This window comes from Rattus norvegicus, chromosome 2, assembly GCF_036323735.1.
Source record: "Rattus norvegicus strain BN/NHsdMcwi chromosome 2, GRCr8, whole genome shotgun sequence".
In the NCBI taxonomy this organism is placed as follows: Eukaryota; Metazoa; Chordata; class Mammalia; order Rodentia; family Muridae; genus Rattus; species Rattus norvegicus.
The window spans coordinates 174,076,615-174,101,111 of NC_086020.1; the positions used below are offsets into that span (position 1 = coordinate 174,076,615).

The window sequence follows — 24,497 nt, forward strand, 5'->3', positions numbered from 1 at the left end:
TATCAATACAGTGCAATAAGAACAATTACTCGTAGAGAGTATAGCTAATGGAATTTTATAATGAACTTCTACATTTTTTAAAGGGCTTATTATTCTTTGATTTTTGTGTTTTTTTTTAATCTTAATATTTTGTTTAGAATACTTCTTTTCCAAAATCTCCCTCGGTAAAATTTCTCATTATGCCATCTGATTTTAAATAGCTGGTTGTTTATTTCTTGTATGAAAATCACCAGATACAGCTTATACCTGTTTGAAATTACCTTTCCTTTTAGTCCTCATGGTTTCTTCATAAGATATGGTTCTCTTGTTTATAGTGTAGTTGCTTTATATGTAAATTTTAATAATGAAGTTTCATCTTTTAGTTTACGGTTGAATTTGCTTTGGTACGTGAAAGCTACTTTAAATATAGCACAATATGTATCCGAATGTCAGAGGCTGCCCAGATAAAGAATGACACATGATAACAGCCATTTGTCATGGATGTCACTGTGCTGCTTAATGCTTATCTGATCAAATGGCATATGGAAATCACTTAGAAGACTAAGTTTTACAAATCGGAAATTCTCAGGGATTTTATTTGAATCACATACATTATTAGGTATTTCAAGTCCTCAGCACTTTTTTATGAGTTCTTCAAGATGTCCCATGGCATGTGTACAGATGTGACACAGTGTGAAAAATGAAGCTATTATTAGCTCCACATGTATACAGATTGTTCCAGGGTGATAATTACATTTTTCACTTTGAATTTTCCTAATTCAAAGAGGTCAACTTGGTAATCACAAAAGTGATTTATTTTGTTAAGAAGTGAACTGTCTTTTTCTACATGAAAGCTGAGGAGATATGAAATTGAATTTCAAGGGGACATTTTGCAGATACTGGGTGGGGATGTCTTGAGTTTGATTGATAATTTTTTTTAGTGTGAGATAGGGTGGGAAGTAAAAAGCTACCATCTTGCTAAATTTTTAATTAATTTTTTAGGAGGAGATGGAAAGGATTGAGTGCCAAAGATCAAGAGATCAGGTCAAAAACTCCTTTTTAATCACATAAATAATGGGATATGCTTATGAACTTAACATCTGCAAATTTGATTTAGAACTTTACAAATTAGTTGGTGTTAATTTCATAGCAGTCAGCTATATTCTGATTATTTTTCTTGAGCTGATTCACAACTTATTTTCTTTTAAAAATTTAAAGACAAGGTGTTTAACCATACTTTATTACAAAATATATTTGCAGTGTAAATTAAAGATCTGATCATATGAGATTTGCTGTCAAATAGATAAAATGTATCACTGTAAAAGTCCTTAAGGGTTTGGCTAGCACGTTTGTTACTCTTTCCTCATTATTTCATAGTTTATACTATTTAAAACATTTGGCTGTGTTAGTAGAGTTGGAAAGCTCTCTTACTATTCATTATTTTGCTTTTGAGTAATATTTATTAATTTATGTATTGCATCTTATAAAATCAAGTACTGGGTAAGCTCTAAATATTGTTCTTTTTTCTTGAAATTAATTAATTTCTTTCAGTGCTGCAGAATATATCTTGGGCCTTGCACATTTTAGACAAATGCTCTGCCAAAGAGCCACATCCTTAGCCCAAATTGCTTTCCTTAAAATATAACTACATTCAGTATTCAAGGAAGCATATATTTCCACACACACAAAAAGTTGAGAAAGTTTTCAGCTACACATCAAACAACTTATTAATGCCTTCCTATTTGTCGTCTTTGTGTGTAAACCTGTTAAAATGATTTTAAAGAAAATATTAAATGTTTCAAGTAATAGTACTTCAGTGCTGTATAAAGTGCTTGTATCTTCCTCATTTGACATTAATATCATTTTTGAAAGAACTGACATTGCATTCAAGGCCACTTTATAAAAGTGTTGTGTTGCTCATCCTAATTCAGTCTGACATATATTCCAATAACACTACCTCCCTTCTTGGGTTTAAAGCTAAATTTATGACTGTGCATTGTGAAGTGCATCATTTAAAAATGGTTTCAACCCAAAACATCTAATAAATAAATAATGTGTATGGCTACTCAGTAGTAGACTTTCTAGACTAGAAATCACTCCATCGGATACTCAACAGTCCACTATCGGAGAGGGCTGTCAGATAAATCTTGTGGTAGCGGCATTCATGTCCTGTAAATCACATATTATTGTCTGAGCCTTCTGCCAGGTCATCTATTCTTTTCCCATTTATCAGAAATGCATACAGTCTATAGAAAAACTAACCGCACCATGTAGTCTGGCTTGGCATCCTGTCTGAGTTATCAATTAGCAGCAGAAGTTTATTTAAATGCTTATCCTGAGTTTTTAAAAGATAAATCAACATTATTAATATTTTTGGGAATGCTTTCTTCACATGAACGTAATGATGGGGTTGGTGATTTTTCACTCGAGTTTGCTGTATCTTTGAATTGACAACTAACTGCTGATAGCCGATAGACATATGGCAGGCAGCATCCTTTTGTTTTTAATGTTGGTTTTTATCCTCATTTTTGTCTGAATATTAGTAGAATCCTCATTTTCCTTTCTCTTATCTTTCTTTTATTTTCCTTATAAATTCTGCTTCTGTATCTTGAATTTCTCTCTCCAGATTCTTTGATACATAATGCTGTTGTCCAGTGCTCTTTTCCTTCCCCCCAATGTTCCCTTTTTGTTCATACATTAATCATGACTGGTATCTTATTATGGATAGGTGACTCACACAAACAAGGAATTAACAAAAACAGCGTGTTCATCATGGTTTTTGAGAGGTGGGGCTTGAATGTGTTTTACTGTTATCTTAAATTCTTAAAGTTATCCAAATGTGTCATCCTTTTTCTGTCTTGACACATAATTTTTAATTCCTTATTAGTGTCTCATAAAACAACTCTCTCTCTCTCTTTTTCTTTCTTTCTTTCTTTCTTTTTTTTTTTTTTTTTTTTTTTGTGTGTGTGTGTGTGGCTTTGGGATGGGGTTACTGTAAGTAGCTCGGCTGTCCTGGGACTTTCTGTCTGAACTTGAGTTAGGTTTCAACCTGTCATCCTTCTGCCCTAATCTCTTGAGTGCTTGGATTACTGATATACACTGTCATGCCTGGTTTATTCAGGATTTATAAGGATTAAACCCTGGGCTTTCATGCATGCTAGGAAAACACTTTATAGATTGAACTATGTGTCCAGCCTTCAGTCAGCTCCTTTTCCCACAAATGTACTAGTATTGTAATTCACATCCTTCGGTCCAGCTGAGTTGTTAGTATGATGTCTAGAAACAGGTCAGAACACAGTTTATATCAATAGGAAATTATATATGTTCCAATTACAGAATTTAAACTTTGGTGTATATTTATTTGTAGGAGGCCTAAAGATGATAATCTCTAATGCTTATCTGAATATAGAAAATTTTCATTAAACATTTCTTGGATAAGTGAAGAATATTATAGCTTTTCTTTGTTTCTTGGGAGAGAGGGATGAGACAGGGCCTTCCTATGTATCTCATTCCAGCCTGAATCTTGTTATCCTCCTGCTTCAGCTCAAGTTCTAGGATTACTAGAGTATTGTATCAGTAGAGTAGTGACATAACTGATTTGATTTTACAAAAGCCAATTCTCTTCACACTGAAAATCTTTGTTTGCGTTTACTGTGTAATATAAATACTTTAAAACTGTATGTGTTTGCTTTTACTGTAAAGTAGGATAAAAATAACTCTTCATCCCATTAGCTCTTGCTCATTGTCAATTTGTGGTCTGGTTGCCCCAACATTGGGTTCAGTTATTCAGTGCAAAGGTCGGAGTTGAATTGAGACACCTAAGAGCCGTTTTAGTTCTTATATTATAGTTTTTGTTTCATTAAACTAAAGTTGGTGGCAGAAAGCAGGTCTCATCCTTTTCCTTCAGTACACAGTGACAACAGCTGGACCAACATGTCCTCGATGAGAGACTAATGTGCCTGACTGTGTAGATACATCTGAAGTCCTCTTTCTTATCATAGCATGTTCATTCTTATGTTCTAGAACCGTTGGAAAGCTTCTCTCTATCAAGCAGAGTCCATCGTACTCAGGGATAACCTTACTCTAATTGGACTATAATCTCAAAGGCTATTTCATGTTCTGAATTCTTGCTGTACATCTTGAAGGGAGGATATGATATATTTTGAGTACATTTTAACTGATCACTTTAGGTCTTAGTTTAAAGGACATGATGACTTTGGTCTTTTTTTGTTTGTTTTTTGCTATTTTTTGTTTTGTTTTTGTTATTCTGTTTGGTTTGCCTTTTGCTTTTTGATCTGTAGCCCAGACTGATCTTGGACTAGCAGTGGTTTTGCCTTTGTTCTCATGTGTTGGGAATACAGGCCCATGCTGTGTAGATTCTTTGTGTCTGTCTGTCCGTCTGTCTCTGTCTGTCTGTCTCTGACTGACTGTCTCTCTCTTCCAACCCCCAAAACTACTTTAACTACCTTTAAGTCACTTCATTGTCCTAAGCCTAACATTCTTTTCTTGCATCTGACATGATAAACAGTGAGAGAAATATTGAACTTCAGGTTTTTGAAAAATAATTAATATCTTAAAGTAAATTAATATCTTAGTATGTGGCTGAAATTTTGAAAATAATCCAATTTATATTTAAGAAGAAGGAAATCACTTTTCTTTCTACAGATTTTGAAAATATACTAAATGTTGAAACATACACTTTGACATGTTGTAAATATTCTATATCCATTGTAACCAACCACTTTTACAAGGTAAACCATACTTTGGGGGGCAGTTGAATTCTTTAAGAGTGGTTTATGTGTACCATGGTCCAACCAGGAATAATCCAGTTTTCTATTTTAGCATTTTTATTATGTTACTCTTTCCATTTTGATGTTTTTATACCTCTTCTTTGGAATACACTTTTAGAAAATTAGTGACTATAAATTGACTGTTTCTGAGCTTTTGTTATTGTCAATACCTATGATCTTTTGATTGCTAATGGAATAAGAATCAATAGCATAGTCCCTACCATTAATATGGGAGAAAGACATCCGCCAGTGTAGTTAGTCAGTTCTGTCACAGAGCAGCGGTGAGCACTTTATCTGTATAATTTGCAGTAAATGGAAGAATAGGTATTCTCATTGAAGTGTTCAGAGCTAATTTAATGTTTGTGCACTGTAAATAGTTGGCCTTATAAGATGATGCCGAAAAACCATCCCAGCATAGATAAGACATTTCTGAGAGCTACAGGCAATAGTTGAATTGATCATAAAAAATCTTAGAATCACTGACAATTAAAAGAAGGCATCAGCTTATTAACGACTTTATACTTAACCACCCAACATTATGAATTGTTTCAAAAACTTTATAAAAATAACTCTATAGGGATTGGGATTTAGCTCAGATGGTAAAGCACTTGCCTAGCAAGCACAAGGCCCTGGGTTCGGTCCTCAGCTCTGAAGAAAAAAAAAAAAAAACCAAAACTTTATGTTTGAAGTTTGTGTTTGAAACCTGTGTCTTACATGAACATGCAAAAATCAAAGTAAAGTGAATTATTTTTCAAGAACAAATGCATATTAAAATGTTGAAATCTAATGGTAGGCTAATGAACATACCGTGTATACTGCTCTTTGTTTACGTTTCGATACAGACTTTTCTTTGATATTAATTAAAGTGCTTTTTACAGCCAAAGAAAAACATAATTTTATTTTACATTCTGGGTTCCATTTGAAATACAGGCGTCCTGGTGCTTTACCAGCACACTAGGATTTAGAAAAGACAACTTTAAAAGGTACATTTTGTGGAATGGGCAGTACACCCTGTGGCTTGGCGGTCTAGTCAGAAGGATGAGACCATGCTGACTGTGTAACGACATCTTTGAACATTATTCTCAAGGGTGGCAAATGCAAAACAAAGTAATATCAACTGGCACTTAATTCTGCAAGCTCCCTGCTGATTGGGGTGTTCAGTGAAATGGAGCTCTTCCTGACAGGAAGTCAGCCTGTGAGTGTAGAGACTTTTGAAAATAGAGTGTGTTTTAATTTAACTCCCTGCTGTTTTACAACTCCTCTTTTAAATTTTGGATTAAGAAGAGAGGAAAAGAGAGGAACACAAATGGGAATATCCAGAGTATGGCATTTCCCTTTGATTTTAAGGCAACTCTGAGTACAGGTCAGTGTCTGTTTCACAGTAATTAACTGCTTGCTCTTTTGCTTGGTGCTCACCTTCCTAATTCAACTTTAAATCAGTTTTCTAGTTGTGGTATTTTAAGGGTTAGCTTAAAACTGTAGTTTTAAATTTCCTTTGTTTAATCTGCCTTTGATAACTTCTTAAAGACTCCAGTATATTCAAGCTTAACATTTTTATACAAAGTATATTTATGATATATGAATGGATTTCAGTCAGAGTAGTTAATTAAGTTTAGCCTTTCCAGCTTTTTTGTATTTAAATTTACATATTGCATCCGTCTCTTTAAAGCATTTGCACTGCTTGGCGAGTATTGAAATGAGATTATTTAGTGTGCTGTAGTACCCACCCTCACAGGTACAGTTAAAGTATTCTGTATCTCGGTAGTGCCTCCTTTTTGATCATGCCACTATCTTATGACATGGATCTTTAGATGTTACAACAAGATGCTAACAAAATGAAGCTAAGTGACATTGGGTATTTTTTGAAAGAAAGGATTGGGGGTGAAAAATGCCATGAGGACTGATTTCGAATATTTATAAACAATTTTCTTCCTGTTAATGGCTAACACATAACATTGAGTGAATCAGTTTCTTTTAAATTTCAAAGACTTGGTTTCTTATTGAGAGCTATGAGTGCACTGAGATCTTGTTAGTTAATATTTATAGACGTATACAGAACTGCTCGTGGGACAAAGTTGGCCAGGCCACAGGCTGAAGTTGTTAGTGCTGACTGTGTTTCCACACACAGACTCTTCTCCTTTCATCAGTGTTCTCAGTGTCTCTGCTTTCCTCTAAGGAAATTAATTTATGTCCTCTGTCTTTATCTCACAAAATAAAATAACACTATTTTCATCTGTGATTATCTATATTTATAATTACATGTCCTGTCCAACCTGTCTTCATCTTGAACCATAGAGTATTACCACTAACAATTTCTCAAAGCCCAAAATTTTGCATTCTTTTCCTCCTAGATAACAGTTATGGGTCACATTGGCTTTCTTCTGTTGACTCCACAGGTGATCTACCACTCTGGTTCTCATCATGATGACGGCTCTTCCTAGGAAGGCTAGTGTGCCAAAATACAGCAAACATTGGTAGGGTTAGGAACCTCAGCGTTGAGGTCTTCTTTGTAAAATCTAGTCCTCGCTTATGCTACCTTTTTTCTTAACATATTTCATGTTAATTTACTGTTTTTCAAAACAAGTAAAAACTTACTAAATATATCATCATCAAAAAATTTGTGTTACATGATGATTCTTAGAGTTAAATTTTGTCAGAATGGAAAATGGATGAATATAATTGGAGAACTTTCTTTTTAAGATTCAGAATCTGGCTTTGTAAACTATACTAAGTACACAAGGCAATAGATTTGTTCATTGCTTCATCTTACCTTTTGAAATTTATATATTTATCAAAACAGAGCATTGCACATGTAAATGATAGACTTAAATAATACAACTTTGAGCATCATGTTGAAACAGTAAAAGCTTCAGATATAAGAGCATCAGATTTTCAAGTTCCTTAGATTGCTATATGAGTTATGTTGTAGGTGGAAGAATGGCTGACATCATGGTGTCCGTCCAAAACATGCCTTAGGACTTTTGTGCTGCACTAGGTATCAGCTAGCATCTTACTACATGCATTGATAAATATTTGAAGATTACTGCATCTTGTGCCTTTCCACAACCAAAGTCAGTATATGTATGGTTGGCCAGTGGGGCTATGGCTCAACACATAAGAAATTCATACTTCTTGTATGTTTCTTAGATAATACATGTTGAAAATCTTAGACTGGAATTTTATGGGTATATGTAATATGATGTTCAGATAATATTCCTTCTGAAGACATATCATTTCACAGCATAAACATAAATCTTACTTGCTCTTGATGAATTCTAACCAAATATGTGTGTTTTAACAATTATTCTTTATTTGAAGTTAAACTTACCTGAATTAAAATCTCATTTTGTATTAACCCTGACAGTTTTTTGAATGAATTACATTCATATACAGTTGTTAGTGTGCAGAATTCGATGACTTCAAATAGTTAAACAGCAGGAAAATTTCTGCTTTTAGTTAAAAACTGCTGTTTTCTGTATAGGCTTATTTACCACATGTTTAATTCTTAATGCTGTGTGCTGTGGGACTGTGCATATGAAAGGCAGCATAAAGAGCTCTGCCTCGTAAGTCTACGGCTGGTACTTGCTACACAATAATAAAGGCACTATTTTATTGGGTTACTTGTAATTAACTTCAGCACTAGACACCCATATAAATCATTGGTAATCTGTTTTCGTTAGGTTTTTATTTTTTTTAAAACTGAGTTAATGTACTTGTTTCTGTTGTCTTTTTACATATGGATTGAGGTTGTAATTGCTTTTTGGAATTAGTCTGTCACAAAACAGTGTACATATACATTGAAGAAATGATTGAGGCAAGCTAATGAATTTTATGTAACATTTTATAAAGATTTGTTACTCAAATAAATATTCAGCAGTAACATTTTTTGTTATGAAACTTAATAGTGATTTTATTCTTCCAAGTCAAAAAGTGTTTAGACATTTGAACAGTTAAAGTGACAGTAATTATTAATTAGAAAATATTTATGTTTTTTGTATTAAAAATGTCTGGCAATGTGAAAATAACCAAATATATCAATTTCTGCTTATCAATTAATGGAAAGTCTTTTATTGTTAGACACTTTACCTTCACATATTTTCTTCTTTGCATATATTTGATGGATACTTCTTTACATATTAACTGAGCTTTTATATTTATACTCATTCTTTTTATGAATATCAGTTTATAATAAAATTATAGAAACAGACACCTTTATAGATGTTATAGAAAAGTTTCCATATGTATTTGTCTGGCTGAGTCCAAGAAAATAGTATATGTTAATCCAATCAAATTTTAGAAAGAAGCAGTGAGTGCACATGGAGCATGCTTGTAAATCTGTAGGCGAGCTTTAGAGAGCATGAGTTAACTTAATTTACTTCTATGATATTAAAATCTTTATTTGATCATTGTGAAATGAGTGTTAAGTGTACTGAGGATGGAGGTGGGAACCATGAAGAAAAATGGACAGGGCATGAAACTAATGCTTTAAAAAGTAACTTGATTGGTAAATACTTTTTATTACATTGAGTACATTAGATGGCTTAAAAATGTTCAAAAAATAATTAGCTGTTTTATATAGTTGTAATGGATGTCTTTCATGCTCTCCCTCCAGCAGTCTTTAATGAACCCGCCTTGTAATTTCAGTTCAGGCTTTGAGATTCCCTGAAGACTTGACTTCAGACCTCAAAGGGCACGAGTTGCCATATGTCTGGAGAAGCAGATTTGCCAAGCAGACTGACCATGTACTAATAGGACACATTTATATGGCTCCTGAGCGTGGAGCCCTGATAGTCTTAATGATGATCATCTGTTGGGAGCTTAAAGCTAGACAGGCTTAGAACAACTGTGCTCTCTCTGGAAACCACACTTTCTGTCTTGAACAGTGAAATATACTAACAACTGAGTTGGGAAATTATTAGAAAGTCATTATTGATTGAAGGATGTTTTTTAGACATACTTGAAAACAAATTTGGATATATTCATAATAATTAAATGTTTGAGTATGTGTTTTCCTTAACTTTTGTAGTTAAAAATCTCTATTCACTCTCAATTCCACAGATTGTACATGCCATCAATAGTTACTTTTAACATATCCATTTCCATGTACGTAGGGCTTCATTTTATGTTATTTTTTTGCTAACAAGTATAAAGTTGAGCTCTTTGCTCAGATTCTAATAGAATTCATTTTCTCTTATTTTAAACTTAATAGTAGACACATGTTTCATTTGCTCATAGAACCATATACTATGATTTTATATATATTACTTGTTTTTACTGTCACAGCAGGACATTTCATCTGTAGTGAAGATGGAGTTAGCCTTTTCCTTTACAGTTTTGCCTTATTCTTTCCTGGCATGTGCTTATGGTAGGGACAGTGTCTAGACAGATGCACTGTTGAGAGAATGCTGACACAGCCAGTGCTCCTAAGAAGTCACGGAAACCTTCCCTTGAGCTCTGAAGTCTACTACAGCCCTAGCAAGAACAAGTGTTGCCTCAGTTTGACCTTCAGTCTTATGTATACAGTTTTCTAGTCTTGTGTTCACACAAGTCCTTCTTTATTCAATACCTCCTTTCTGATCACTTCTTTTTGACTCATGATACTGTTTTTGTAATCTCTTCAGGTCACTGGAACTTAGCAAATCCATTTTAATTTTTTTTAAATGGCTGGTAAAATATTTCAAAAACTAGTGCTGGCATTTAATTAAAAATCCAAACCCTACCACTGTGTCACTGCAGTCCAGCTCTTTAGAAGTCAGAGGCAGGAGGAGGATTGCTTCAGCATGTATGTATGTATGTATGTATGTATGTATGTATGTATGTATGTATGTATGTACATGTAGGCAGGCAGGCATACAAGGCCAGCCTAGGCAACATAGCAACAGGGTTTTAAAAAGGAAAACACTTGAGACTTCTGGTGTAGCCTATTTATCCCTACACCTGAGAGGCTGCTAAGAAGAAGGTATATATATACCTTTAAATCAGAATTTCAAATTCAGTTGTGGCTATATAGAGTGCGCGGATCAGCTGGGCTATATGAGTCCTTGCTAAACAACACAGAACAAAAAGAAATAGATAGCACATGTACAAACATGTACATGCATGCTTTTTTGTAAACAAATGAATGTATAGATAGATACCAGGATAACAAAAACAACCAATCAAAGCCAAAATAAACCATAACACCAAACACTTTAACTTTTTCTGTAAGAATGCAAATTATTAATTTTGAGTTTAAATGTTTGTTAATTTAGCCTTTATTCCTTTCTTTTATATAAACCATGTTTAATTCCAAATTTCACAACTTATTTTAATGGATAATATTATAGTACCCACATAAATTGTTAATTTTATTTGACAGGTTAGAATATTGAGTTTAGAAAAGCAATAGATACTTTATAATTAGTTTACAATACATTTGTATTTTCATAATTTTGAGATTTGTATTCAGGAAACTTTAATGCTTGTTCCATTGTCAAATAATAAAAAAGAAATATTCATTGTTTACACAGGAAAACATGTATGTATCAGGGAGGTTCACCTACCCACATGCAGGCCTGAGCAGGAACCCACTGGTGACCAGGGATGTTTTAATTGTGTTGTATGTCCCTACCAGCCACAGTACCTGTGGTAAGGCATGTTCTATTGTGTTGTATGTCTTCACCAGCCAAGGACAAGTAGGGCATCTACAGGGGCCTCAGACACTGACAGAAGCCCTGCCCTTAATTACTGGATATACTGTGTCAGGCATAATGTATCATTTCTTTGCCTGTGTAGAGTTCTTTTGGCACTTCCTTCTTTAGCCTTCTTGGCTTATTCTAGAATCCTCACCTCTATATAAATTATTGAAACTCTTGTGTGCCCAGCACCTATGGTTTTGAGTGCTACATCCTGAGCTGTTGGTGAACGTGTCCCAACTAAGATGTTCGCATCCTACCTACTGCAGCATTTCCGTGAGCGTTCTTGCCATTCATCAGTTATAAGCAAAGAAGCTGAATGGAGATTACAGTAGGTGTTCATTTGGACCCATAGCCAGTGTAGCATACTCCACTGATGTATGCCATTATGCCAGTGAGCAGTCTTATATTCAAAAGACAGCTTTCCTGTTGTATAAAGGACAATTTAAGGACCGACCCCCCAATCATTAAAAGGCAAGGCAACCTAATCTCCAGCCATAAAATAATAATAACCCTCAATCAATAGAACTCAAAGGAAAGGAGAAATGTCAGCTTTCTAAATAAAAGAGTTTAAAAAACCAAATTCAAGAAAACTCAACAGATACAGAGAAGTACAAACAATTCAGTCAAGCAGGAAAACATTTCATGCCATGAATGAGAAATTCAGCAGAGAGACAGAGTCCATAAATGAATTTCAGAACTTAATAAATGAAATAAAAAAATACACTTGATATGGTAGCCAACAGACTGTAAAGCCGAAGAATTTCAGATTACAAGGGTGAGTTTTTGAAATACCAGTCAGATTAATGATCAAAAAATGAAGACTGACTGTGGAAAATATGAAACTGAAACTCCTCTCAATGTGGACTCTGATTAAATTGTTCATTTCCTATTCTTACTTAATACAGTGATAGAAATCCTAGCCAGAGTGCAAGAGGGAGAAGTAATGGCCATCTGAATAGAAAGGAAGAAGAAGACACCTTCTGTTAGCTGTTTAGTTGATTTTGTATGCACAAAACACAAAGTAGTACCAAAGATTTATTAAAATTGATAAAATATTGTAGGACATAAAATGAACATAAAAAATTAATAGCATCTTATATACCTATATAATGCTTAGAAATCAGTCTCATTTAAAAATGGCTACCATAAATAACTAGAAAAGAAAAAACTAAACTAAGAATACTGTTGACTCAAATCGAATATTGACTAAAAAATTAAAGAGTATACCAAAATCTAGAGAGACATTCCATATCACAAAGAACTAGATGTTCATACTACTGAAAAGGATGTGCAGATTATATTTTTCATTCACAGAAAAATATAAAAGCAATTCTAAAATTGACATGGAACCTCAAGAGAGTAATTAGTCAGTTCAGTCTTGTGTAAAAAGAACATAGCTGAAGACCTAACAATAAATGGCCTGGAAGGTTATTGTGGTCAGAAGAACACAGCCTTGACTTTAAAATGAGCAGAAATTTCAGTGAAACAGAGTGCCCACATAGGTACAGGGAACTGATTTTTACCAACAATAAAAGCATATTGGAGAAGACTTTGTCCAGTATTTAATACCACCAAAAGTGTATATTAGCTTCCAGATTCTACTTTATTCAACTGTCTTGCAAGATGTGCAAAAATCCACTCCAAATGGGTTCAGGCCTACATACAGTGCTTGCAAGCAGTGTTCTTCTGTTAGAGACACTTTGATGTTTTTGTGCAGTGCTTTTCTGGGGTAACAGTTCAGCCAACTGACAGAAAGAAAAAAATAGAGAAATAGTTATCTCAACTAGTAGAGCCTCCTGTTGTCCAGAGGAACGGCGAAGGGTGAAGAGGCGCCACATGGACTGAGAGACAGTGTTTGCAAACTGTTATGGAATAGAAGATTAGCATTTTGAATATATAATAAACTGCAAGGAACTGAGCAGCATAAAAACCAAAATCATGAGTATACTTTCATAATCCCAGCACCTGGAAGGCGAAGGCAGGGGCATGAGGAGTTCAAAGCTGGCTTTGACTAGATAGTGTTTGGCGCCAAACTGGGCTACAGGAAACCCTATGTCAGCAAAATACAAAGTCTAAAATCAAAATTGTCATTGAAGAAATTCACACATTATTTGAATAGACATATTTCAAGATCAGATAGGCCAAAAAATTGCTTAAAAAGTTAAAATATAATTTAGAAATAATTTAGGTCACAAAATAAGTTACTACACTGATTATTGAAACTGATGATTTCTCCAAAGAATGGATAGGAAAATTACATGTAATGAATGTTATCAAATGTGGCCTGAATTTATGTGCTTTTGAATATGTTAACTTTTAGAAATTACTCTTATCTTTTAAACTTTTTAACCTGTGGAATATAGGCAAAGTCATGTAGTATACTTTTAAGAAATATATCTATTGTGTAATGCTTTTTTTTCTTTTTTGAAAACTGGAGTTTATCTCAGGAAGTTAGAAATTATATTAATTTAAATGAATAATCAGTGTGTTTTATTTTTCTTCAATGTTTGCTTGGAGTAATACAGAGAAGGATTTTGTAGTATCATTATAAAAACTTTTTTTTCTTTGTCAGAAAAACCTTTTCTACCAAGTCACAACCGTTTGTGGAGTGGTGGTCTTCGTGCATGGGCTCATATTTGTTGTGACTGCATGACTTCAGACATTAGTAACCTAAGATTGTATCTTAGTACAAATTGATTAGGCAACAGTTATGGTCTTCGGATGTGATAGTCAATTAAATATAGCTTAGGCACAGGTATGAAATTATTGACTCCCTGCTTTTTGAGTTCTTCCTTTTGAAAGTGCTGAAGTGTGCTTTGAAATTGCTTACTTGCATTAGTGGTTGTATTTGAGGCTTTTAACGTGTTTTCATCAGGACCTCTGGGGAAAGGATAACCAAGACCTTTAAATGTGCTGTGCATTTTGCATCACTATATAATTGTAAATACTGTGATGAAATATTGAAATGATCATGAAAGATGATGACCATTAAGGTTTTCTCTCAACTATTAAAACTCACTAAAGGTTATATTGAGCTGTGGTTTATAAAATTGTTTAGACTAACGCCTTGTTGATAATTGTTTCTGAGTGGAGAAAAATGCCTTCAAACACCATGATTAATGAATATTCTTTTTAGTTTTGGCAACCTCCACAAATTACTGTAGAGAGTGTTTTATTATACAGAACATTGTGATTATCAAAGAAACAAAGGATGTTTTCTCGTATGCTTCAACTTCCCGCTCACAAGCACTGTTAATTCTGTGACTTATCATATTATTCCTTCTACTTAACTAAAACAACAGAGGATTTATAGAGTTCCCTTTATGGACAAGAAGTCCAGTGATAAAGTGGATTCTTATGATTGTCTGCAAAAATTGTTATTCTCTAGTTGTCTTACGTACCTTCTAGTCTAACTTATATTTTCTGTTCTTTAAAAAGTATTTTAATGGTAATATTTAATAGGTTTCATTTTAGTAGTTTCGTGAGTAATATTGAAATTTTTTGTGTATTTTTTACTTAGTCAGAAACCTAAACATTCATGTAATTTTTAAAGGTCTTTAAGAGTAAGTATATATCATTTCAGTCAATTCTTGGTTTGATACCTTTTAATTTAAAAGAAAGGTTTTATTTTATTTGATATGTCAACTATGTTTAGGATACTATATATTTTAATTCATGATTTCTTAGTTATAAGTACTAATTTTAACATGTTTTAGTCTAACTTCATTAATGCTATTTAAAATTTTTCTGGAGTTTGAATGGGACATTTTATGATTTTATTTTTAGGTAAGAATTCATGTTGGTAAAAGTAAAATCAAAATAAAGTTTACCAGCTTATTGACAATCTAGACAAGTATGCTTATAACCATAAGAAGTAAGAATTATATACCATAAGAAGTATGAATTATATACTGTCTCCTCTTTGAGTCCACTTTTGAATAATGTAATATGAATTTGAATACAAGATGATACTGCCAAATGTAAGACAACCTTGAGACTAGTTTTAGATTCAGTTTGACTATCAAGGTTCTGTGTTCGGTGAAAGGGAAGTGTGGGACCCTCTCCCTGGGTCCAAGGACTTGCTTATAATTTCTGCTTCCCTCCGTTTCTTTCCTGTGGGAAGGAGTGTGGCCTTGCTGCTTGTCCTTTTCCAGGATACATTTTTTTTTATCATATTCGATTGTTTTCAGTTGGTCTGCACATTTGTTAACGTCAGTTGTCCTAAAGAAAGGGGCTTTAAGTTAAATTCGAATATCTGTTTTACACTTCATTTCATTTATATTAAGGAAAGGAATTTAGGGTTTTCATAATCTGCTGCATGGCAACTCTGACTTTTGAGAGACTACACTACAGACTTGTTTCTCACAGATTCCTAAATGTTAGCAAGGGTTAGAATAATAATACCTGGAATAGAAATACTTTAAAGTCGTGTTTATTTTGACAGAATCTAATGTAAAATTTCCAAGGACATATTCTTTTTGTGTGGGGATGAAAAAAAAGCTTTTAAGGCTTCTTTTCTTAATCATACATTTGGTAGGTCATTGGACGCTTTTGCCTGCTACCTGCTTCTGAGTTTAACTTTCCTTGTACCGTGTGTATTTACTAGTGTGATAATATGCTCCCTATTCAGAAGGTGGATTTATTCAGCACAGTCGTGGTATGCTGTCTTAGTTTTTACAAATGTCTTGGGCTTTTTAAAAGACAATGAATGGTGAACAAATGTGGTTACAAAAAAAGTAAAAGTAGAAGAGAAATATACACATATCCATATGCCAATAAGTTGAAATTACATAGAATTTAAAACTCCACAATTTCCTATGTTCACAAACGTTATTTGGTTAATGATGAGCAATGGCCAGTAGCTAAGTATAGTCTTTCATTTTAGATTTTAAGAAAACAAAGGAATATGCAACTATATGGAAGTATTAAGAAAAAGGATATCTGTGCACGTTTATGTAGATAAATAGGGCAAGGTGAACAGGTAGGAACCTGTAACTGTGCAAACATGAGTACGTTCACTAGAATTTCTAGCATACTTCAGCTCATAATGAACTTTTCGTATTAGTGCTTATTTTCTATAAATGTTGAGAGTAACTATAAAAGAATTCATTTGAACATAATCTACTGATTGATTTTCCTCCTAGGCCTTTTAATGGGCATTGTTTTAGTGGATAAAGTTAACATATAAATTTTTAATGGTTAATGAATATAGTTGGAGATTTATACCACTTATTGTGAGGTTATATGCCAGTGAATTATAGTTTTCAGTTTATAACTGATTTATTCCAACTCATGCTCTCTATGTTATTAGTGGTCATTTTTACAGGAGTGTACTCTAATTATTAAAATTTTTGTACTACTCATTTCTGTCTTCATTGTGGATTATCTTTTAAAAATTATTATCTGTCGGTAATGTTTTCTGCTGCTGTTGATGTGACTCCAGGCTATGTCCATTTAGTTGGTGTGTAACATGTGATGCGACAGTGGCAGGGAAAGCATGAACCGGCTCTGTTGGTTTACCTGGAAGCAGGCATTCACTTACTTAAAGCCATATCTGTGTTCACAGGGCTGTGTTGAGTATAGCAGGTTTGACATTACTGTTCCTTTCACTACTAAGGAGAAGTGAAATAGATGTGGACGCTGTCTTGTTGTGATGTTAAGGAACTAACTGAAGCATAATTTCCTCAGCTTTTTCTTATTATTTTCTCAGGAGTGGCAGAATTCTATTCAGAAGAATGCAGGCCTTGCGTTTATTGAACTTGTCAATGAAGGAAGGTAATTTATTTTATATCCATTCATATTTTACTTTAAATATACTTTTATTTTTCCATATGAGCTAATTCTTTGGATTCTGTATTTATCGTTTTTGAATCAGTAATATTTTAGCACTTTTGGCTTATTGATGACTAAAATTATGCCAACCTGTGGCCATTTTATACTTTTCATGGGTACAGATAAGGTTCTGGTTTTCATTTTCAATAGTTGTATCTGGGTGTAGCAAAAAGTAAGCTGACAATTTCTCTTTGTAGTATAAGAAGCCAAAATTATTTACAACTTCCTTTAAATTTTTGTTTATAGAGTCATTTTTTAAAATTTGATTTCTGTGATTTCTTTCTCTGTTATGTCATAGTTTGGCTATAAGGAGGAGCACTTTGTGTTATAATTTCATGAGAAATTGGGGTGTGGTGTCAGCAGGTATGATTTTCACTTAAGGAGCAGAAAATAGAAGAATTCCAAAAATGAACAGTGTAGAAATGCAAAGGGAAGTAGTGTTTTAAGAAGAGAAAGAACTACTGGGCGCTTTGCCTTCCCTCATCACAAATTGTATACAGATCTCTAATAATAAAAACAACACAGTGTTGGCATAGAAACACACAATAATCAGTGGAATCAAATTTAAGAACCACACATAAGGCCACACCCCAGTGGACACCTGAATTTTGATATTGAATACAGAAATACACGCTGGCCAAACGGGATAACTACGTATAGAAGAATTCAAAAAGATCCATTCTCATAGCTCTCTACACAAAACTCAACTGCAGATGGATTCAAGTCCTCACCATAAGGCTAGATACACTGAATCTGTTAGATGAGAAAATGGTAAATATTCTTGAACTCATTGATACAGGACAAGACTTTGTGATCAGAACACTGATGACACAACACTGTGAAAAGCAATTAACAAATGAGCCGTCGTGGACTTAGAAGTCTCTGCATTCAGAGGGTGCCATCGTACAGACAAAGGTGTAGGCTACAGGAGGGGATGCTTGTACTTGCTACATATCTGACAGAGCACTAATACCTCATATATTTGAAGACTTAAAAAAACTGGACTTAAATAAAACTAAAGATAATTAAAAAAGAAAAAAGAAAACAACCCAATTTTAAAAATGGGCTGCAGAAATAGAATTCTCAAAAGAAGAAACACAAATGGCTGAGAAACTTGTAAGGAAATGTTTAGTATCCTTAATTATCAGAGAAATGCAAATCAAAACTATTTGGGAGTTTTTTCTTGTATCAGTTAGAACAACCAAGGTAAATAAAACAAATGACAACTCATGCTGATCAGGATGCAAAGTAAGAGGAACACTTACTCATTGCTGGTGGAAAAGTAAATTTATACAGTCACTTGGTAAGCCAGTGTAACAGTTTCTCAGGAAGCTGGGAATTGATCTTTCTCATAGATCCAGCTATGTCCAAATATGCTTCGTTCTGCTACAGAGACACTTGCTCAACCATGAACATGGTTGCTCAAGTTCCTGCTCTAGTCATAATAGCCAGAAACTGGAAACAGCCTGTTCTCCCTCAGATGAATGGATAAAGTGGTACATTATACCAATGGAGTATTACTCCTCTGTTATAAAAATGAAGTCATGAATTGGTCAATAGATGAATCTAGAAGAAATCATCCCATATGAGGTAACTAAGGGGGTTTGCAACCCCATAGGAAGAACAACAATATCAACCAACCAACCAGCCCCGCCTCCCCCCAGAGCTCCCAAGGACTAAACCACTAGCCAAAGAGTACACATGGACAGACCCATGGCTCCAGCTGCATATGTAGCAGGGGATGCCCTTGTCTGGCATCAATGGGAGGAGAGGCTCTTGGTCCTGTGAAGCCTCGATGACACAGGATAGAGGAATGCTAGGGTGATGAGCCAGGAATGGGTGGGTGGGTGGAGGTGTACCCTCATAGAAGCAGGGGGGAGGGGAATGGGATAGGAGTTTATGGAGGGGAAACCAGGAAGAGGGATAGCATTTGAAATGTAAATAAATAAAGTAACCAATGAAAAAATGAAAAAAAGGACAAAAAATAGTACATATTCACTTATGTGTGGATGTTAGGTATTAAATCTTCGATAAGCAATGACCCACAGAACTACAGAAGTTAAATATAGAGAAGAAAGTAATAGGGGAAGGAAGGAAAGGAAGAAGGGGAGAGTAGTAAGGGATGTTATAAGGTAAGGGACAGGTAAAACTAATGACCATTTAAGGGATCATATGGAAAACTCATACAGTAGCACTGTAGAATCCTTCTTAAATGTACACATGTATAAAGGTGATCAAGTAAAATTGTTAAAAAATGGCGGGCACTGAGCTCCAAACTGGGCATCTTTCATCACCAAATGAAGCTTTGAGGGCTGGTAATGGGTTACATCTAACTGAGTTTTTGGCCTAAGGGGTGCCATGGAAATCCCTCCCCTACTACTCTGGCTATTGTCAGGCTATTCACTACTTTCCAGAAACTGACAGCAAGGCCAAATTATGGAAAACAGCACCTATTCTAGTCACTGACCATATGGAGGTTGAGCTCATGCTTACCAAGAGGCTTCACCCTAACGGTACCTACCATAAGGTACTCTTCATATTATCAGAGGAGGATAGACACCCATCTAGCCATGAAGTCTTACGAGCGACAGTGATGACTTACCTACAAGATGTGCACAAATCTCGTGGGAATAACTGACCAGTATCTGATCAGATTTAAGCCCTACTCCCTAGGTTGGAACTCAAACTGATGGCCAAGAACCAGAGACCTCAGGGACCTAGAGGATAACCAAATATTCCTGTTCTGCTAAAGGAATGTAGCCATAAAGTGACTCCTAACAACATTCTGTTTTACTCATAGATCAGTTTTTGCCCAGCCACCATCATAGAAATTTTCCCCTATAATAGATCAAAACAAATAAATATAGTCACAGCTGGGAATATGTAGAGAGTGATAGACCTTGGAGCACTCAGTGTTAAATGGCACACCTCCATCAAGTCCTTCTCCACAAGATTCGGGGGCCCCGTGGAAGAGGAGGTAGAATGATGTAGGAGGCAGAGGGGGTCGAGGACACACCACAGAGAGACTAACACACATATGAACTCATAGACTGCAGCAGTGTACGTAGGATATGCTAACTTCTGAATCAGATGGGGGTCCCAACACCAAGAGGAGAAGACACAAACTCTAACTCAGAAGCTATGTCGAATTGACAAGCTTACAAAGGAAAAATCAATTCTGCAGCAGAGTTTCACCAGGGATGCAAACTGCTCTTAAGGGCAGGCCCCATATCCATCCATAGACGGCCAACACAAAAGAAACTCTGGAATATCTAGATGTTCTTTCTCTCTAAGGTTTTACAGGGGAGTTTTATTCTGTTTTCACCTCATGAATCTTTCGTGTGTATATTATGGTTTCTGGTTTGGGGTTTTAGGAGACTCCTCTGCATAGGACCGTCTGTATCTCTGCGTGTATGTGTTGTGTATATCATGCTTTTTGTGGGGTTCTTTTCCCTCTGTTTGTTGTCCTGGTTTGTTTGTTTAATCTTTGTTTTATTTTATTGCTATTCTCTAGATGCCTATTTGTTTTCTAAGAAGACAGAAAAGGGTGTAGAGTCCCATGGGAGAGGAGGTTGGGGATTCTCAGAGACTTGGGGAAAGGAAACTGTGATCAGAGTATATTGTATGAAAAACATCTATTTTCGATAGAAGAAAGAAAAAGAAAGAATGATTTATAAGGTAACACAAATTGAGGAATCAAGAATGATGAGTAGGTTACTTTGTGTCTATTTGAGATGGCTGAGCTTGCATTAATGGACTGGGTATAGATTGAAAGGTTGATGGTTTTCCAGAATGGTATCCTAATCAAAAGTGATGTTTCAGGCTTATATTGCTTGGCTGACCTCATCTGTGTACTGACTTAGCATGGAGAAATCAGGCAAAACTTAAGCAGAGAACATAAGTATGGAGATATATTTTTCTCAGGACAGTATTCTTTATCATAAAAACATTAGAAGGTGGTAAACATGGATATTTTGTTGATTTGTGAATATTTATGATATCGTGTATTGCCAAGCACTTTAACATCTTTCACCCCCGGTTTCCTCATCTATTAATTGATTTGGTATTTATTATATTCTATATTGAATAGTTTTTAACTTTCAGCATAAGAGAGGATTAATCTAGCTCAGCGATTAGAAGCTAACGGCTCTTCACGGGGTCTCCAGCATGAGTGAGCCATGAGCAGTAGAAGGCAGCATCAGTTGAGCAGAGTGCACAGCATCAGTGAATTGCTGACAGATAGAGGACCAGACGGTCATGGGGTGAAGAAGTCAGACTAGGATCAGCTGTGCCTGTGCCTGTACCTGGAGCTTTCACCCTCTATCGTGCTAACTTCCATGCTGTTTCATCTTCATTCTCACTGACTGTACATCTTGAATCAATTTCCTTTTCTCCATAATTTTCTATATAAACTTTTTTATTTTGTCCACAGTTTTGTGTATCTTTATCTAATTTTTCTTTCTTGGTGGAAGTTGTGTTCTGTGTTGTCTGCGATGAACACTTTCTCACTTTGGCTGTTCAGTAGATACGTATAATTCTTTTAAGTCTTTCAGCAGTGGCTGTGTCATTTTTAAGGTCATTTTCTTCAAATACTGGCTTGTCCTTTGACCTCTTACTTCTCTAATCACAGTTTTAATCTTGGTCTAGGAGAGCTGTGGAAGCTCTTCCTGCTTTTATCTGGGAATGTGTTTTCTGCCCTGGCTTCCAGATACTTGGCATTCCTTACATTGAAGAGCTAATTTCTGTTTTTTAAATTGAAAAATAGTATTTCTATAGAATATATTCTAATCATAGTTTCCCCTCCTTCATCTCTTCCTAGTTCCTCCTTATCCGCACCCATCCAAAATTTATGTCTTCTTTCTCTCACTTTTTTGTTTTATTTAGTTTAATTTATTCTTTAATCTTTTTTTTTTTATAGTCCAGACTTTATTCTCCTCCCAGCCCACCTTCTGACTGTTCTGCATCTCCTAACTCCCCCACCCCGCATCCAGTCTCTAAGAGGGTGTCTCCACCCTGCCCCTATCCCCACCCCATAAAATGTCCTTATTCTCTGGGGCCCAATTTTTTCTAACTGAGTCCAGACCCGGCAGTCCTCTGCTGTACTTGTGTTGGTGTCTCATATCGGCTAGTGTATGCTGCCTGGTTGGTGATTCAGTGTCTGAGCGATCTTGGGGGTCCAGGTTAGTTGAGACTTCTAGTCTTCCTGTAGGGTCACCTTCTTCCTCATCTTCCAGATGTTCCCTAATTCAACCAGAGGGGTCAGCAGCTTCTACCCACTGGTTGGGTGCAAATATCTGCATCTGACTCTTTGAGCTGCTTGTTTGGTCTTTCGAAGGGCAGTCATGATAGCCCCTTTTTGTGAGCATATCAAAGCTTCAGTGTCAGGTCTTGAGGCTTCCTCTTGAGTTGGATCCCAACTATGGCCTGTCACTGGACCTTCTTTTCCTCAGGCTCCTCTCCATTTCCATCCCTGCAGTTCTTTCAGATAGGAAGATTATAGGTCAGAGTTTGACTGAGGGCTGGTAACCCCATCCCTCACTTGATGCCCTGTCTTTCTGATGGAGGTGGGCTCAGCACGTTCCCTCTCCCCACTGTAGGGCATTTTATCTAGGGTCCCCCCCCTTGAGTCCTGAGAGTCTCTCACCTCCCAGGTCTCTGGTACATTCTGTAGGGTCCCCCACCTCCTGCCTCCTAAGGTTGCCTGTTTCCATTCTTTCTGCTGGCCCTCAGGGCTTCAGTCCTGTTTCCCCCCCCCCCCCCACTACCTGATCATGTTCCCCTCTTCCCCTCCCTGTGCCCTTTCCACTCAGGTTCTTCCCTCTCTCCCCTCCTCCCTGGGGTTGCTTTCTTTTTCCTCTCAAGTGGAATTGTTTCTCATTCTCTAGAAAACAGGCAAAAACAAAACAAAACCAACCATGGTAAACAAACAAAAACAAAGAGCGGATAAGAAACATACACACACATAATCAGAAAATGCTCAAAACAAAATATTATGAGGCAAAAAAAAATCTTCAAAACTACCTTTGAGATCATTTGGTTCCGAGATGGGCAGCTGGCAATCTGTCTCCCTGCAGTTTGGAGAATTTATTAGGCTTGCCGCTTCTATTTTAGGAGTTTCTACTGTAGTAAGTTTCTATACCACTTTTTAAATAGCCCTCAAATCTCAAATCTCCCTACATTTCCCTCTTCAACCCCATCTCCTCCTCCATTCCCCACTTTTCTTTCCAGTTCTACCTCTTTCCCAATCCATGCATAAAGTCTCTTCTATGTCACTCTCTTGGGGAGATTAGTGTGTCTTCCCTGAGGCTTTTCTCTGGGTCTCTGGGTCTACAGATTGTAGCTTGGTTACCAATTACTTAATGGCAATATTCACATATAATCGAATACATAGTATCTTATTTTTTCTGGTCTGGGTTATCTCACTTAGGACAATTTTTTAATAGTTCCATCCATTTACCTGCAAGTTTCATGATGTTATATTTTTTTTAAACATCCGGGTAATACTCCGTCCTGTAAGTATACTGTACTTTCATCCATGCCTTGTTTCAGGGACATCTAGAGTGTTTCTAATTCGTGGCAATTATGAGTAGAACAGCAATGAACATGGTTAATCAAGTGTCCCTGTAGTAGGATGAAGCGTCCTTTGGGTGTATGCTGTTGTCTAGGTGTAGGTCTCTGTATTTCCATCTCTGTAAGAGAAAACTACTCTGATAATAGTTGAAAGAAACACTGATCTGATTTTAGCCTGGTATCCCAGTAACCATTTAGAACCAGCAGTGGTGTGGTAAAGCGGTTGTTCCTGTCATAGTGGTGGTGATGGGAACATTGAGATAGCCTTGCCACAGACTCCATCTGTCTTTTTCCTCAACTTAAAAGATACTCATCAGTATAGAGCATATTTTAAGGAACAATTTGGAGACATGTTTCTAAAGAAACCGATTTGATTTTTTCCTTCTATTTGATTCAGTACCTTGAAGTTAGATGAGTCTGAGTTCGATGTGTCTGTGAAGTAGTTTGAAATATTTTATACTAGATAGAGTCCCAGAGGCAACAAGTATAGTAGTAAAGATTTTTTTTTCTTTAACTACCAGAACCAAATGTTTTCATCGTGCTATGCAGTTCTGACCTTTGTCCTTATCAATTGAGTAACTGCTGTAAATTTGGCCTTTGATGAATGTTTTAGTAGTGTACGTAACATGAAGACCTTTATAGACTGCAG

The 24,497-nt window shown here is 35.6% G+C and overlaps 1 protein-coding gene across 5 annotated transcripts in view; it reads left to right on the forward strand.

Annotated features, from left to right (window-relative positions):
• The window catches only part of Lrba (LPS responsive beige-like anchor protein), a 581,207-nt gene that overhangs the window by 157,285 nt on the left and 399,425 nt on the right, over positions 1–24,497 (forward strand). For all 5 annotated transcript variants that reach the window (XM_039102651.2, XM_039102649.2, XM_039102652.2 and 2 more), the window contains one exon: positions 17,157–17,221. In XM_039102651.2, coding sequence (XP_038958579.1) covers positions 17,157–17,221 — 65 coding nt within the window. The remainder of the gene's footprint in view (positions 1–17,156; positions 17,222–24,497) is intronic.